At 39.8% G+C, this 19,277-nt stretch overlaps 1 protein-coding gene across 1 annotated transcript in view; it reads left to right on the top strand.

Annotated features, from left to right (window-relative positions):
• Window positions 1–19,277, top strand: part of LOC124366886 (chondroitin sulfate synthase 1) — a 70,803-nt gene that overhangs the window by 8,419 nt on the left and 43,107 nt on the right. The window contains 2 exon segments of the mRNA XM_046823486.1: window positions 10,650–11,176; window positions 11,179–11,496. Of these exon segments, the coding sequence (XP_046679442.1) occupies window positions 10,724–11,176; window positions 11,179–11,496 (771 nt within the window). The 5' untranslated portion in view covers window positions 10,650–10,723.

Genomic DNA, 19,277 nt, shown 5'->3' with positions numbered 1-19,277 from the left:
AATAATGCTTAGTCTCTTCTTGTTATCTATCAATACACTAGCATGAAGAACTTACCTTTCGAGATAATAGGTAATGCTTAGTCTCTTCGTGTTATCTATCAATACACTAATATGAAGAACTTACCTTTCGAGATAATAGGTAATGCTTAGTCTCTTCGTGTTATCTATCAATACACTAATATGAAGAACTTACCTTTCGAGATAATAGGTAATACTTAGTCTCTTCGTGTTATCTATCAATACACTAATTTGAAGAACTTACCTTTCGATATAATAGGTAAATAAGATAAGATAAGATAAGATAAGATTTTTATTGATCATTAGACAATACATGCAATAGATCACGTCAGAATACTTATACTAACAGTAAAATTAACAATTTAAATTAAACACTCATTATAGAAGACACAATAGATTTTACATTAATTTAATACAATAATGTTAGTGAGACAAAGGTGTACTATTTCTAAATAATGCTAAGTCTCTTCGTGGGCTTTGGAACGTTCAACTTTATACTCTATAAAGTAGAGCAAAACAGTCTCGTAGACAACTGTTGAACCACAAACCATACCTAATACGAGTATTAGTATCGAAGACAGCTAAACCGTGAATGTTGAGTTTGACTTCAGTTCACCTTCCTTCAGTGCAGCGTCTGGAATCTGACGCTGTGGCAGACTTGACTCCTGGAATCTTGAGTCTTTTTCCCGTTACCAACATAGCTACGTTATGTGTAGAAAATTCGGTTACTCCACCGTGCTTAGAGTCAGAAACGTCGTAGCTTACTAATTGTGCACCTGATGAGACATTGAGACAACTCTTCGCCAAGATTACACTATATTTTGTAATCTAGGTGTCTCTGGTGTCGAAACGAAATAAAGAGTTAATTTTGAGCTTCTTCGTAGCCGACTGTTACGTGGATCTGATGTGTATGAGACTAGAGGCAGAGATAACTACCGAACTGGTAGACACAGAACGGTGGTTCATGAACGCTTGCCTTCACAGGCAGGTGTTCATTTCGTCAATAAATTAGCAGATTCAATTAAAAACGCTCCAACGCTCAAGGTGTTAAAAACTCGCTTGAAACTCTTTTTAGTGTCACAAACATTTCATAATGTTGACGAGTTTTTTTGTTAGGATTGGGAGACCACCAATTAAAAAGACTGACTGAATCCGTCGCTGGAAGTGGGAATAATTGGTGAATGAATGGATGTAGGCTAGGTAAGTTTGCAAATTGCGTGTTTGAATAAACTTTCTTGTGGTGTGTATAACAAAAGTTTTGGCAAGTAAAAAGTAAAAATTTGACTTTTGCCATGTATAATGTTCCGGCAATAAAAATTTGATATGATTTGATCTTCAGACGAACATTACTCCTGATTCCAGGAGTCAAGTCTGTGACTGCGTCAGATTCCAGACTCTGCACTGGAGCTAAACTCAACATTCACATTGTACCAACCCTTCTCACCATAGCTACAGCTAAACTCTTGAGTCCCAAACTAAACCTAATACGTATTGTGGTTACTAATTTACCATAAATTGTACGAAGAGAGATGGGGATTGAATTGTAAAGCGTATTTAGAGCTTCAGTGTAAGACTAATACGCCTGAAAGCAGTCGCCTCTCTGGCCGAATACGCTCAGGTCACTATGCACATTGTTTGTTTATATGTTTAGTTACGAGCTAGCCACGCTCCGTTTCCTGTGCCACTATTTTTAGATATCGCCGCACATCAGGAAAGAAGAATGTTCCAGCAAGGAGTTCAGTTCTTGCGTGATTACACTATAATTAAGAATTTGATGTAAAAGATAATTTCTCAGAATTGTATCCACGAGTAAAGCGTTTTCGAATGTATTTCGACTCTCTACGAATCAGTCACTTATCTTGGATGAAAGATAAAATGAGTGCTTTCTACTGTTGGTATCTTACGTCGTTATTTCAATAATCACTGGAACGTTTGGTTTTAGACGGTAAAATAGAACTTTAGTATGCAGAACGCCATGCGAAACAATGTAGTCCACAAGCGTAATCACGAGAAAAGTTCAGGATCCTGGCTCATGTGAATCTCTGTGATAAAGTTAGGAAGATCTCTTTAAATACGTAGATTTACACAAACGTCGATGAACAATCGAGTGAAACTTGATCGGACGTTTTGTTTTTTCAAGATGTTTTCCAAGAGTGACAGCTCCCCTTTAACGATTACTAGTTGATCCACAGATCCAATTGTCAGTTATATATCCAACAATGTATCGATGGCCATGAAGAGGAGAAGGATAATACCTGTATGCCAGAAAAATTGTTATCGATCAGAATTACTAGAGGTTACGTTGAGCTGCATCCAGTAGTACAGAATGTGCTCAACCTTGTGTAAGTAATCGTTCCGCGGTGACCGATTTGTATGATCTTTAAATTTTAAAGAAGGTGTATTGAGAGACTGCGTTCCCAGAAATTCAGCTCCATGCACTCTTCTCTGGTTCCCCACTGATAAAGATATAGTAATGTATACATTCTTTATACAATTTTCAGTCGTCCACATTTTATCATCCCCTTATCAACTGTTAGAGCTGGTAGAGTCAGTCAACTGTCGGCGGGTCTCTGAGTGGGCTCATGCGGGCACAACCACACCAGCCACCACGTGGAGAGGGACACGGAATATTCTCCCGTGACAGACACATCTCATCCTCATTTAACTGGTAGAGTCAGTCAACTGTCGGCGGGTCTCTGAGTGGGCTCATGCGGGCACAACCACACCAGCCACCACGAGGCGAGGGGCGCGGAAATGTTCTCCCGTGACAGACACATCTCATTCCCATATCAACTGTTAGAGCTGGTATAGTCAGTCAGCTGTCGGCGGGTCTCTGAGTGGGCTCATGTGGGCACAACCACACCAGCCACCACGAGGCGAGGGGCGCGGAAATGTACTCCCGTGACAGACACATCTCATCCCCATATCAACTGTTAGAGCTGGTATAGTCAGTCAACTGTCGGCGGGTCTCTGAGTGGGCTCATGCGGGCACACTCACACCAGCCACGACGTGGAGAGGGGCACGGAATGTTCTCCCGTGACAGACACATCTCATCCTCATTTAACTGGTAGAGTCAGTCACCTGTCGGCGGGTCTCTGAGTGGGCTCATGCGGGCACAACCACACCAGCCACCACGAGGCGAGGGGCGCGGAAATGTTCTCCCGTGACAGACACATCTCATTCCCATATCAACTGTTAGAGCTGGTATAGTCAATCAGCTGTCGGCGGGTCTCTGAGTGGGCTCATTTGGGCACAACCACACCAGCCACCACGAGGCGAGGGGCGCGGAAATGTTCTCCCGTGACAGACACATCTCATCCCCATATCAACTGTTAGAGCTGGTATAGTCAGTCAACTGTCGGCGGGTCTCTGAGTGGGCTCATGCGGGCACAACCACACCAGCCACCACGTGGAGAGGGACACGGAATGTTCTCCCGTGACAGACACATCTCATCCTCATTTAACTGGTATAGTCAGTCAACTGTCGGCGGGTCTCTGAGTGGGCTCATGCGGGCACAACCACACCAGCCACCACGAGGCGAGGGGCGCGGAAATGTTCTCCCGTGACAGACACATCTCATTCCCATATCAACTGTTAGAGCTGGTATAGTCAGTCAGCTGTCGGCGGGTCTCTGAGTGGGCTCATGTGGGCACAACCACACCAGCCACCACGAGGCGAGGGGCGCGGAAATGTTCTCCCGTGACAGACACATCTCATCCCCATATCAACTGTTAGAGCTGGTATAGTCAGTCAGCTGTCGGCGGGTCTCTGAGTGGGCTCATGCGGGCACACTCACACCAGCCACCATAAGGCGAGGGGCGCGGAAATGTTCTCCCGTGACAGACACATCTCATCCCCATATCAACTGTTAGAGCTGGTATAGTCAGTTAGCTGTCGGCGGGTCTCTGAGTGGGCTCATGCGGGCACACTCACACCAGCCACCATAAGGCGAGGGGCGCGGAAATGTTCTCCCGTGACAGACACATCTCATCCCCATATCAACTGTTAGAGCTGGTATAGTCAGTTAGCTGTCGGCGGGCCTCTGAGTGGGCTCATGCGGACACACTCACACCAGCCACCACGAGGCGAGGGGCGCGGAAATGAACAATCTTCACAATTAGATCGCTTCAATTTACATCTAAATGCACGCGACACGAGTACCGTCGCCGCGCCACAGGCCACTGGGTTGCTACAACCCACGGATGTGTAACCTGTTTGTTTTCATTCTACACACGATGTTCCCTTTCCGGAACTCGTGCTCTGTTACTCTGTAGAACTTACTGTAAAACACTTTGTAACATACATTCCGCATTAATAAAAACAAGTACGGATATTTCCTTGAGCCTGCGTAGTAATTTGTTTCCTCCAGCATAAACGGAAACCTAACCTAAAAACGAAAACGACCTATGAGAGTCATAACGATTTGAGACACATACACGGCCATATTGATAATAGCTTCGTTAGAACGATGTTATACGATTTACGTTCGCTGAATATATGTAAAATGTGTCATTCTTAAAATATTATTTATACTTATCCAAACAATGTTTTTGTTTTATCGATGTCGTTTACTGGTTATCCAGAAAAATCTCCAATCAATTCTTATTCCGTATTTTAAAGTTTCCAAAAATATATACTTCACAAGAAATATTAAAATATTACGGATTACGTTCTATAAAATGGTTTTCCGACCGAAAATAAGATCATAAAGTACATATTTGACATTCACTATTGTTGTGCTTTTGCAAAACGCGTGTTTATTACACTACATGCCGCTCATTAAATTTTATTATTATCTTTTTAGAGCGTTGAAAAAGTACAAAGTTATTACATTTGCCCATTCAAAAAATTATAAACCATAGTTGACTCACTGGAACACAGTTAATAACGCTATCTGACGGTCAGGCCTAGGACTACCATTGGTGGAACACGGCGCATCCCCAACGGTTCTATTGATAGTCCCAGTTACTAAAATCTCAGACGTTTGGATTTGGATTGTATTTGGGTTTGGGTTTTACTCGAAGTAATTTCTCACGTTGAACTTTACATAACGTATATTATCAAATATAGTAGCTTACATAATTCGTTGGGTAAAAACGCAATACGGCCAGTTTGGCGCAACTTATCTCCGCGCTGTTAAACAACTTATATGACTTAGTAAAATGATAATACATTATATTTGTTAATAATTGTCTTTAAGCAAGACTATATTTCTTCATAGTAGACTATATTTCTTCATCCTGTACCTATATTTGAAGTAAAGCGTGTGTAGCCATTTTGTGGAATATTGTTACTAGCCTTCAATAATCGGAATATAAACCAAGTACTATCTCATTCGTAATGTTGTCGATGACCTGGAGAGGCGAGAAATGTGCTAAGTGTATTCCTTGACCTCTCAAAAGCTTTTAATTGTGTGCGTCACGCACCATTGTTGCACCAGTTGCGGACAAGTAGTATCGCGGTCTGACGCATGACTATCAGTTTATTTGAAAGGCAGAGAGCAATAATTGCAGATCGCGGGTACTTTGTCAAATAGGGTCTAAACGTCCGATGGTGTTCCTCAGGGATCAATATTAGCGCCAGTCTTTTTCCTAATTTACACCAACAGAATGAACACATTAACCCAGAATGAAAAGATCCAATACGTTGACGACACGACTCTCTACATCACATCAAAATCGGAACACGATCTCAAAGTAGTTATTCACTGAGTTAAACTCATGGATTGAGCATTTCTCTAAAATCGATTTGAAAACGAACAGTTCAAAATTAAACGTCGTAAATTTTTACCTTCGCAAGAAACAGGAGCAAGAACTTCTACTCGCGGTAATAGTGGACAACGTTCTTCTGGAGAAGCTGAATCCACTAAGTTCCTTGGAATGTAATCGAGGTCTGACATGGGACCACCACATTGAAGGCGTTTTCTCTAAGCGTTTGCCTCAGATATTTATGTACAGCGCAACCTTGCAAAATTTTGCTCTACAGGTGTGTTAAAATGGCCACTATTGTGTAATATATTCATATCTGTCTTACGGCTCAAGATTATGGGGCAGCTGTTCCAAATACAAACTTGAAAGAGTTTTTAAGGCTCAAAAAAGCTGTCAGAATTCTTTTAAAATTTAACACTAGAGGGTCGTGCAAAGAGACCCTTAAGAAGCTGACTTAACTTTGCTTCTTCTATACTCTCGTTACCGTCTTGTTTGTCGATTACAAATGTGATTGGTAGAGTGCAGAGGTGTCAATCAGTACAGAACAAGAGACAGGGACAACTTTCGAATTGAATAACACAGAACGACAGCTTTAGAACGCTTGCAGTCTCAAGTTGGTGTCAGACTAATCAGTATCCCTGATCATATCACACTACTCAATGACAAAAAAATCTAAGCTCGTCTGAAACACCTCTTGGTATCAAAAGCTCTGATTATGAGCCGCTGGAATGAAATTCTTGAAATTTTAAAAATATCAACTTGAAACCCCCGGTTTTAATATAGATCAAGAATTGTACGTTTTTATGTTGACAAAACATAATTTAAATTTTATATAAGCGATAAGTTTGTATAAATTCAATCATGATGAAACTAGATTATACAAACATACAATTGAGTAGTGATTTAAATTGAGCCTTTGAAGTAGTAGTTACGGATGTCGATTGATGATAACTTCTTCGTCTAGTTCCAAGAAGATCAACTCATCTCGGGGCCAATTTAAAAATCAGATTAGTCTATTCCAGTCCGCCTCACATGTCGTGACGGTACGGGTGCGACTAAGTGTAGCCTATGTATAGCAGTGTGGACTACCCCATTGTACCAGTCTGGAGCTCTGATTTTTTGTGCCCCACCCTCCCCGAGTCACGCTACAGACGGCCTTGGCACCAAGGCGGAGGCATTGTGTCAGAAAACGTGCCTAGAGAGTCTAGAACAATAAATATTTTGTAGGTGAAAGTTTCTAAAATGTACAGTTTTAGTTTCTTCTTGCCCAGGTTACTCAGTCAGCCATGCAGCTATATATTATTTTCTGAAGTTTATCGTAAAAGTATTATGTCAAATTTTATGCTTTAACAATGCTATTCTTCAACCATTTTTACAGTTTTACATCTTATTTTCTGTTGTAGGATAGCCTACATGCTTGCGCCCCATTTTAAAGATAAGATACATGATGAATTATTTGAGGCCATGATAAACGACGATACGAGAATTTGATGTTTTTACCTACTACCAACTGGATTCGTATGAATTCCTATGTGTACCAGGAAGGTTTGAACTAATTGTTAGTAATAGTGTGTTAACTTAATTTATAAACAAACACTCCAATAATTATGAAATTTTATATTTGTGTGAGGCCTTCCGTGTTTAGTGTAAAATTATACTTCAGTTTTACATGTAATTTTGCATAATGTACCAAGTGTTAAAGCTCTAGTGTTTCAAATAAATAATCTGTGAATACATAATCCAATTCGTTACAGTTACCAAAACGAAGTTTTTACCGTGATTACACACCCACTGCCTTTCAGATGAAATAGACAAGTAAAGGATGCATATAGAATAGAAAAATAATATCATTGGGACTTTTAAATCATGAATATATATTACGAAATTTGATAAAAGTCCGACTGTGATCGCAATCGCACGGATGGCCTTTCTCGAGTTTGTGGGTCTGATGATGTCTTCATTGAACACGAAAGGCCTCACAAAAATAAAAATTGGAGTGTTTGTTTATAAATTAAGTATTTGATTCCAATAAGAAGAAGCTGGTAGAATTTATAATGTGTTAATTCCAAATTAACACTATTCATTTCGAGATTTGTTGCTACAATTATTTAAAATTTTCAATTTATTAAAAGAGTGTAAAATAAAACATGCTATCACTATCTTAAGGTTATTACGATTAAATAAATCTTACGTAAGTAGTATTGCGTGAATGGAGACGTTTAAGAAATACATCTTATAACTTATAATTATAGTTGACTTTCCTTCCTAAGACGTTTACGCATTAAGTGGATTTACAAGTTTGATTGTATTCTACTAAATTCTCTTTACAATTATTCTTACTATAATTGGAAGACGATATATTATTCACTTGATTCTCCTTCAAGCCACTGCCCGTAAGCTGGCTGCTTTTGTATCCTTACTTGAGAACAATAATAGGCGTATAACACTATATACGCAGTCAGGCTGTATGGCGAAAATTACGTACTGCCAAAACCCGGAGGGGCTGCAGACGCTGAAATGTCTGGAATATTAGTGTTTTAATGAAAACAGTCGCCCACGGCGTGCTTTGGAAGCAAGACATTATTTAAGCCCCTGTTTTAATACTTGTTGGCCAATAATCTTTTTCGTGTTACAACCTCAATTAACACGTTAATTGCAGATGCGGAAGACGCGCATGTGTAACAATGTAACAACTGGTCATTGTCACACAATACGCTAGCGTAGCGGTGAACACTTGTGTGCTATGTGTACATATTCGTATTTTACCACGAATCTAGCCAGTGGCGTATCCAGGATTTGCGTTCGGGGGGGGGGGGAGGCAAGAATCCATACATTTTTATTTAATGGCGCGGGAAAGACCAAAGGATCCTCAGCTTGTTAAATATTTTGTATTAGTGATACAAGGCGTTTGCAAAATGAGTACCAAAACTTTGATAAATTAAGATTTCCTTCTACCATTCCCACTTAGGGCAACCGTGCGATCTATCGCCGGCGGACTTTTATCATTTTTCGTAATATATATTCATGATCTACAAATCACAACGATATTATTATTCTATTCTATATGTATCCCTTTACTTGTTTATTTCATCTGATAAACAGTCTCATACTCGTGTAGATTTTGTCTGCAATCATGAAAAAACTTCGTTTTGGTAACCCAATTGGATTAAGTATTCAAAGATTGTTTACTTGAAATACTAGAGCTTTAAAACTTGGTTAATTTGTGCAAAATTGCATGTAAAATCGAAATATAATTTTTTCAGTGCATAAAATATTTAAATATTTAACGTTTTTTCATGATTAAACTTAAATTTGTATACAAAATATTAATTTTCTCTACATATAAATATATTATACAGTATATATTTTTAATAGAATATATTACATATTATAAAAAATAACGCCTAAAACCAGAGCTTTTAAACAAATAATTATGTAGATATGATTATTTTTTCCCAAAAGCATAGGAAATCGCACATTTTCCATGTACGCAGTTTTTGGATTATGGAGCGAAATTAAAAAAATGTACACATACAACTTTGCCCTGGTCCTAAAGAGGTACCCAACAGACCTATTCATGAAAAAACCGTAGGAGGCTTGCAACTTAGTACAAGTTCTTCTAGGTCCAAGGAGGAAGTGTTTTGGTTTCGGGTCAAAAGGTCAGTAGGCTTACCCCATAGTACCAGTTGTGGCGTGCTTGTGTGTGGTGGTAAAGGTCAGAGGCTTGGGTTCGCGTTTTTTATTTAAATTTATGCCAGTGTCACATTACGTTCGTAACGCTCACCGAGCCGGTGACAAGTGTACGGTGACAGCGTTTCGAACGCGGCTGGGCGCGTTTCGCAGTTTAATTATTTAGCCGTAATCTATCTATGTTGTGTGATTCATGTTAATTTATTTATTTCACCCTTAGCTGTCACATTTAGTATTCTTGCTGCTACAGGTCGACCCTTCCGATCCCTCGTCCTTCATTCGACAGATTAGTCATGGGGCGGCGGCCCAAGAACGTAGCCAGAAAAAATTGGGGGGGGGGGGTCCAGACAACTGATATTATTTCCGTAGTGGACAGAGATTAAGGCCCCATTTTGTTCCTTAAAAAGGTGTTGGCCTGTTTCTTTGTTGAGAACGCTCTTTCAACAGTACATATCAGTAATACTGAATCATTTAAATAATAATAATTGTTTACGAAAAAGGTAATAGAAGAAATTTAAAATTTTGGGGAGGGGGTCCGGACCACTTAGCCCCCTGCTGGCTACGTCCTTGGGCGGGGCGGCGCCAGTCACGCGTTATGTGACAATTTCTATCAGAATATTCAGAATATCCTCAAGCGGGTGATTATTCTTGTCCCTTCTGAGGACCTCCTTCATACCTCCATTCCACACTACCCCTATTATACCCCCATACCCTTATACTTCCAACTTCATATTACGAACGATATAAATAAATATAATAAACACGATCAAGATAATAGTTGCTTAACCAGTAAATATTAGAATTACTATTTATTACTTTGCGTATGTAGCTTTTCACACATTTTGTCCGATTTATATTTAACAGCACCTTTTTTTAATGAATGATCATATTTGGATGGCATCAGAAAATAATAAAAAATCGTCAATGCTCTAACCACCTTTACGTGTATATATAGCCTTCTTCATTCTTGCCCAACGTACTGTCTGGAGAAACTTTACAAAGCATCATACTTCACCTCAGATGTGATGGTGGCCTTGGGTGCCACACGATTACAGAATCTTACGTCGTGGCTCAAGAACAAGTTAAGTCTGGAGATCCATATCCGAGAATGACTAACCGGAAGTGCCACTGTACCTTTGGTGTCGACCTAATGTGTTTATACGATTTCATGGATGTTATAACAATCATAACAAAATCTCTTACTCAAGTGAACCAACCTTTTTTGTTCCAGAGAGAGGGAATGAGGAAGCGTCGCCATGTCTACCCTGACCGGCGGCAGGGCAGCTGGATGTGACCAGAGGCGCCATGTCTCGACGGCGACGGATGGTCCAGTCTCTGATCGGAGCGATGTTGGGCCTCGCCACGGGACTTTTCCTGCTCTCAAGCGACGGTCCTTGCTTTCGGGAGGAGGAGTTCCTGATGAAGGTAGTGCCCGAAGTAGAAGAAGAAGCGTCTTCTATAGTCGGTCTCGACCCTTCGGCGTTCCCGAATAACAGCCAGAAGAGCCTGATCTTCGTCGGGGTGATGACGGCGGAGAAGTATTTGCCAACGAGGGCCGTCGCTGTTTACGAAACTTGGGGGAGAACGGTACCGGGCAAGATCGCCTTCTTCTCCTCCGAAGTCTCAAAGAGGCCGAAGGACTGTCCCGATTTGCCTCTGGTCAGTTTGAAAACAGTGGACGACTCGTATCCACCCCAGAAAAAGTCCTTTTTGATGCTGAAATACATGTGGGACAACTTCGGAGACCGATTCGAATGGTTTTTTTCCGCGCCGACGACGACGTCTATGTCAGAACCGAGAGGCTCGAGTACTTCTTGAGATCATTGGACTCCCGGAAACCATATTTCTTGGGACAGGCCGGAAAAGGAAACCAGGAAGAGTTCGGGCTCCTCAGTTTGGAGTATGACGAGAACTTCTGCATGGGAGGGCCTGGGATGATTATGAGCAGAGAGACTTTGTCCAGGATCGCTCCTCACATTCAGACGTGTCTGCAGAACCTCTTCACCACTCATGAGGATGTGGAAGTGGGCAGATGTGTCCAGAGGTTTGCTGGGATCCCGTGCACCTGGGCGTATGATGTGAGTATTATAACATTTCTTTATAGACATATTTTGATTTCTACAATATTGATTATGTTCTTCTTGCAGTTTCTTTGTCAAAATACAACGTGATCAATAATTGAAGTTTGTTAACTACTGGCAAAAAAAACGAACATAGCAAACATTACAGAGCCTTTTAACATACTGTAGAGAACGGTGCTATTTGAAAGGTATAGTGATTAGGAATTTAGTATTTATTTATCTTATTCCAACGGCTCAACCAATATAATTATGTATTATACAGAAGTACACTATCAGATGGTGAGAGCACACATTTGTACTGTATCAGACTTCCCTCTCAAATAGAGGCTGCTAAGCATGGTTCAACATTAGCCAACCTCATCTCAAATGTTTTGTGATTAATATAACCAGATATTTGGTAATTTCTTCTTAATCTACATTCACTTCCATAATAGGCCAGCACTCATTGTGTTCCATACAATCACCTTGTCACTCATACTGTACATTCGCTTCTAGAAAAGACAAATTAGCTAACCTAGATTTTGAGATATTTTCGAAAGAATAGTTCATTTACAAGTTGGCCCTGTGTGATGGTGGGCCATTTTGTTGTATTCTTAAGAAAACAAATAAATCGTGATATTCACAACACTCTTGACAGTTTCCGCAGTCATGTTTATTATACACAAAAGTTGGATTGTCTGCTAACTTGGGATATTCCACCTTATATTCTAATCAGATAAAGGTATGCATTTATACAGCCTGGTATGTGCAGCTTGTTTGACAACATGAATAGTTTTAAATTTAAAATGTTAAAATGCAATTGAAGGAAATGTGTAAGGAGTCCTTCAGAGTGCATTCCTGGGCCCCGTGCTGTTTCTGACCTACGACCATTCGACCGACTGGCTAGTAGATCGGGTCAACAGCCGCTCTCGACGGTCCTGTCTGCAATAACCACATCCGCTTGCTCCCAGTCCCAGATAAATATATCCCATTCCGTGAACCACTAATTAATAGCCAAGCGGAACCGGATGGCGGAAAGTTAGTCATCTGGAAAAGTCATCAGAAAAATCGACATTAGTAGAGTCTTCAGTAACTCGAAGAACTACCTCAATTTGTATGGCGGAAATTAAGGAAAATTTTAATGAATACTTATAAATTTAATGGACAGGTTGGCAGTGTGACACTTAGGCAGCATGATTGGAGTTTGAATAAAGTGCCTAATATTGCAGTAAATATTTTAGTAGAAATAAATTACCTTACTGGAAGCATATGGTCAGAGAGCTGACCTTGAACGATTTAATATGCATGATTGAAGTAGAGAACGTAAAACCCCACAGTAGGTTCGTTACATATCTGATAACGTCGTGATAACTTATTTTGGGGGTGAAAATTGTCACGATAACGGATCACCGGTAGCAGACGAGTAATGGCGGAGAACGTTCTATATAAATAGAACCGAGCTTATATTCTAAAGATGGTTCTTCAGAGCGAAGCCGAAGTATTTGACGTATTTAATGTGTGATTGGATGATTACGTAGCTGTGTGAACCGGAAAACTTAACCCTAGAACTGACAATCGACATTATAATGTCGATCTGAATATATGTGTGGCAATCGACATATTAATGTCGATCTGACACGTACGCGTTTTGAAAGTTCATATAGTACATAAATCAACACTACCACCACTATTAATATACAATTTCAAACAAAAAGAATTACCGATTTCAATGGTGAATTTTTTGCTGTTTGGGCAACAGTGATGTCACAGTGACGTCATATACTTGCCAGAAAGATCGCCTTCATCTAGCCATTTTGAAAATTAGTGATATATCATGGGTATGGTTTATGGCTTTGTTTTAAAATATAGGCCTACAGAGCTAAATTTGGGAAATATTTAGTGTACCATTTTTTTAATAGTCGTACCTATAGTAAACAAATTTAGGTTCAACCCACCACTTTTTAAAAATGAAAAAATATAAATTTATTTATTGGTTTTTAGTTAACCGTTAAGTACCTACTGGAGCGGGGTGTTATCAGACACTCGCCTTGGTAATCAAACGACTGAAAGGGATTAGCTGCAATGCTGCGCTTCTAACCACAGAACTATGATACCAGCGAAATTGTATTAGGTATTTCTTACTATCCCGCTTTATTGTTGTCGTTATTGTTATTGACCCGATTTAAAGGTTAAGTGTTGCGGATTACTAAGTGTTATTTTAGGCCATAACATCTTAATTTTGATCCTCCTGTTTAAAACCTACTTAAGAGTTCAAAAGTATGATTATTTGTGGTTTCTAGACGTATCTCTACCTGAGTTTCAACACTGAATTTCGATTGTCTACGTAAGTCGAATTTTCAGGAATTTTCTTATAATAAAACAGTGAGGTAAGTCTATCAGTACTTAAAAAACTTGGTTAACATCATATTAAAACATTTTATACAAAAAAACTAATCTTTTGCATGGAAAATAAATATGGTGCAATTTGAACGACTCTAAAGCAAAAGAAAAAAATAGATACATTAAAATTTGAGTATACTAGCTATGAGTGACGTACCTCAGCAGTAAGATAGGCCTACTACGCGTAGTACATCGCTAGCGGTGCAGCACAAGCCAACATGAACGTAGGAAGGCGTATCTCACTGGTCAGGAACATATCGCTTGTTACTTATGGTGCTGAGCTACTTCCCAATGGCACGGCATGCACGAATCAGCGGTTCCGCCAGAGCTGTGGGGAAACCCGGCGCTACGAAATTACGAATCGCGAAGTCATAGACATCGAAAACCAGTTGGCTCGATTGGTAGTTCGTACTGAACCTTGAGTGCTCTGCGTCAAACCGCTCCTCTGGCTAAAGAAAACTCGCTTTTACGTTTGAAGTTTTTGTAACTTACCAATTCGAATCTAAACGTTAAAAGGAGGTGGATAAAGCGTACCAGTACATCTAGAATTTTCTTCTTCGCTTTTTAATATCTCGTATTGTTATGACCGATGATGGTCGCGAGGACAAATTAAGTCCTGAATAAATACAAAAATATTGCTTAGCAAATAAATGTTACCAACCGTGCTAACCCAATATTTGGGACATTGTGGGAGGGGGGGGGGGGTTAGTGCAGACCTCTATTTCAAGTGACACAAGAAACCCAATTCCACAGGTTGCGTTTACTTTGGGGTCAATAACCTAACAGTTGCTACTTTTAGCGGTTACTTGATTCGGGTGCGTGGCTTTAGCTGTTCATCTATTTTGGCAACGGACTCTTGCGATTTACCTACTTTGGCAACGTGTGCTATACAGTTTGTCCTACTTTGGCAACGTAACTATAGCGGTTGGGATACTTTGGCAACGTGGCTCTAGTGGTTGACCTATTTTGGCAACGTGGCTCTAGCGGTGGGTATACTTTGGCAATGTAGTTAAACCGTTGGCCTACTTTGGCAGCGTAGCACAAGCAGTGGACATACTTTGGCAACGTATTTAAAACCACTGGCCTAATTTAGCAGCGTAACTATAGCGGTTGACGTACTTTTGGCGGCGTGGGCTCTAAAGTTTTTCTGCTTTGGTAACGTAATTATAGCGGTTGCCTACTTTGGCAACGTAGGCTCAAGTGGTTGACATAGATACTCTCACGTCATATAAATGTGCCCAAATTATTAAGCAGGACTTCGAGGCTGGTATAATTTCGACTGCGTGGTAAAATAGGTTTGATTGTTTTCTGTTTTAATCCGTGTATTTATCAATACCAAATTTAATTAGGTAGTTAAATATTACGGTAACCTTAGCTTTTGCCATACCAACCTTTCATGTAAGATTGTTTAGCCTTGAAATAGATCGTTATTGTAAACATTCACTTTAGCTTCCTGATACTAAAAATATGGGCTCTAAACGTTCCTAAATTGACCTTGTACCCCGATTCGATTCGTAGATAATTCAAGGACGGTTTCAATTATTTAAGTGACATTCTCAGGAAGTGTTCATTAAAGTGGAAACATTAGACGGGCACATTTAAAATTTCGCTAATATGAAATACGTGTTTGCATTTCATATCAAATTCATTTTCCAGTCATCACTTATTCACAAAGTGAAATATTTTAGTTCTTTGTTTAAAGTTTGGTTTGGAAGATAGGAGGATTGTGGAGGAAACATGGTTTTCTGAACAGTTGCCGTCGTTGTGTATAGCCTACAAACATTTTCCGGACGATGACAAATTTACGGAAAAATCCTATTTGAAGTAGGTACTTTAAAGTTAGAAACATTCCTCAACTTATTTCCTTTTTTAGACGTTAACTTCTACGAGAGAAATAGGTGTCGATGTGGTCATCTATGTCACCTGAAGTGGCAAAACTTGTGTACGGAAAACTTTGAGAAGATCGTACTGTAGGGTGCATAACCTGAAGTGATTGGTTTCTGCGTAGATGATGTATCAGTAGTTTGGACAAAGTAAAGGACAGCTTAGATGATTTCCTATAACATGACATTCCAATTAGAGGGTGGTATAGAACGCTGTACATGAAAACCAACATAAACCATACGCCCATACTGTAGGCGAGTCATGAGATGACCTATGTATGGCCGCTGCATATCCACAAATTGAAGGCGCTAATTACCTTTCGTGAGACTCTAGCTATAATCGTGTGCACTAATGTTGTAGACTTAATTTAAGTGCCTGCAAAATCAAGTGATACCACTACAATACACAGATGCACCGTGTACTGGGGCAGTGATCATCTCGTGAATCGCCTACAGTATTTGAACGCTAAATGTCACCCACCTCTCAGCCTTTTAGTTCAGGATGGATATTTAATTCTTTTTTAATCGTGCTGTAATTATACCTTACATAACGATAACTGGTATGCAAAGAACAACTTAAAAAAAAACCCTTAAAATAAATACTTTTGAAAAGTTATTCTTGAGATATGTGGTGTTGAGAGTGATCCAAATAGAGATCAAGAACATTCAAAACTCGCCTATTCTTCTTACATCTATGGAGCGATTGGTAAAAAAGGTAGGATATTAAAAAAAAACATGATATCAAAGAGTTTTGTTTAAAGATTGATATTGACGATAAGGTTCGGACATCTGTCACAGTGAGGCTATATCTTACAAAATGTATAACACGACCTTTCGAGGATTGTATTCTATACCCTTTTCCAGGTGAGAAATTATTATTACATAAATAAGAAAGAAAAAAGAAGAGGAAGAAAATGAGTCAGACTAAATATCAACACGTCAAAAAGGTATTTGAGCAGGCTAAAACTTTCAGATATGACACGATGTCACTTGCTATATTGCATAGAATTTTACAAAACCAGTATTGGCAAAAATAACAGACTACTATCCAAGGACAAGAGTAGAAACCTTGGAAATAACCAAGAAATTAAATAACTTGAACAGAAAAGATAAAAACTGGCGGCCTGTGTTAAAGAAGCCTTATTGTTTATTGTCATATTGTCATGCCGTTACTTGATTAATGAAACATGAATCAATCACGGCACAGATTCTTTTAAACTCCACTGTATAAGCGGATGAGTGTTATTGGTTCGGTTTAACATTTGTTAACAGTAGGCCTATGGTTTGCACGGCAAGCCCGATATATTTCTAACATTTATGGGAACAAAACGAGTGAAAAAAATCAATACATGATACTTAAGCATTCAGACAAACAGTAAAAAAAATCATTAGTACATGAATCAAATTAACGGAATAAGTACAAACAGTCTCTTGAAAATAAGACAGCATATCTAGGCCTATAATAGAGTTTTAAAACCAATCTTTAGGGCTTATCCAGAGCTTGCTGGAAGTACCTTCAGGAACAGACCCAAGTCCCAGTGAAGGCGTGAGGCATGTAATCTAATCGCGGTTGCCTAAAACTGGGGTTGTCCAATTGAAAACTCTTCACCTCAAAGTGTATGATGTAGGTACCTGTAATTCTGCGCAATGAACTAAAGGCCACATCTTTACAAATGTCCAAGAGAAAATCTTAGATCTTAGAGATCCTCTTTTTTGTTTGGGAAAAGATGGAAATCTTATCTTTGATCTCCATTGTTTAAAGATAGTGTACATCCGTTTTCTCTCTCTCTAAACTTAATCTTTTCCGAAAAATTGGAATCTCCGTAATTTTCTCCGACCGTAGTCGAATAACCAACCCACTGGTCCAGTAAGTCGTAATTCACTGTGTCAAAGCTCAGCCCGTTATCTTGTGTCGTGCCTGTGTGCGGTGGAATACGTGTGCGTGTAGGGAATGTTTGTATGGCCCAGACTCCGAGAACTGCTGCAGGGTCCCCTCCGGGCCCAGTGCAGCCTTTTACAACGCGATAAGCCGACAGCAATAAGTGCGGCGTCGTATTGGTGGGGTCGGGGGGGGGGGGGGAGGGGAGGACTCCGGCTATCCGTCTGCGGTGGAGCGGGAGCCGTATCGTCTATAATCTAAGGAAGACATTTAGCGGATTATGAGAGCTTCACCACGCACACTGGTCGTTTAGGCCAGAGGCTGGTCCTACAGCTACAGCACTGACACAGGGGCGTAGCTATCGAGGGAGTCAAAGGGGTCCGGAACCCCCCTCAATTATTAATTTTTTCAATTAATTGTTTAATAAACCATTTTTAAATAAATTCTGTCAGTTAGTTTCTGAGCCTTAGTGAAGCCTAGCACTCGAGGGGCTGACAAGTTTAATTTCTGTCTCTCTAAGGTATTTGTTCGTCTGTCCGCACTATATCTCGAAAGCGATGTGACTTAAATGTTTGAAATGTTGCAAGGAGCTTCATTTCTACTGTAAGTTGGCAATTCGATGATGGTTAAATGTCAAGGACGTAGCCAGCAAGGGGCTCCCCCCAAATTTGAAATGTATTCAATTACTTTATTATTATTTAAATAATTGAGTATTACTGATCTATACTGCTGAAAGATCGTTCTCGACATATAAACGGGTCGAGAACTTTTTAGGGAGCAAAATGGGGCCTTACTTTCTGTCCAATACAGGAAAATAGCAGTCGTTTTGACCCTCTCCCCCATTCTTTTCTGGCTTTGTTCTTGCAATTACACAGTAATGCAGCGCACAAATTTCAAATAGTTATTTATTTTACTTATTACTTTGAATTTTACTGTAAGGTTTTGTAAAACTCGTAGCTGTTTCTCTACAGCCGTCTTGTGCACAGTAATGATAATGCAAGTGTACTGTTTGTCAACAATCTTTCCCGTGAGACGAAAATAACTCAAGCCCGGGTTGCCAAGGTTGATTACAAAGTCAACCTTGGCCACCTGGGCTTGAGTTATTTACCAACCTTGTACCAATATTTAGTTACAATCTGTGTAAATATATTTTCGCAACCCTGTTACTCATTACTGGTTATTATTAAGTTTCTCCTATGTTCTTGGAACTCAATTCTTGGCGGGATAATAACCTACATAATTGGCACACGAAGTAATCTTTTCTCTCTTGAACTTTGTAGCCGACCTACCAGAAAGGAGCCTCTGTGTTGACTTTAGTCCTTTTTCTACGAGGATACTTCAAAATGATTCCTTCATCCTTTCGTAGGCAACATTTCAACATTGGTACTCCTAAGTCCACCCAAAGAGAGCGTTCTTACTCTATTTTGGCAGCAACGTGGCAAAGCCATATTTTTATTTAATATCTAGAAGTGGTTTGTGAAAGTTTCTTGCCCCAATTAAACGTCCATGTGAATTTTGCAATCTCAAATTTTTACTACCACCTCACCATGTGTTTCGACAATTCGGTACAACCAGTAACGGGGACCTCAAGTAAAAACTCGAGGTTGGAAGACAGCCGAGCTGGACTGAGTGTCTGT

Source organism: Homalodisca vitripennis, chromosome 7 (genome assembly GCF_021130785.1).
Source record: "Homalodisca vitripennis isolate AUS2020 chromosome 7, UT_GWSS_2.1, whole genome shotgun sequence".
Lineage (NCBI taxonomy): Eukaryota > Metazoa > Arthropoda > Insecta > Hemiptera > Cicadellidae > Homalodisca > Homalodisca vitripennis.
This window is presented reverse-complemented; position numbering and strand designations above follow the sequence as displayed.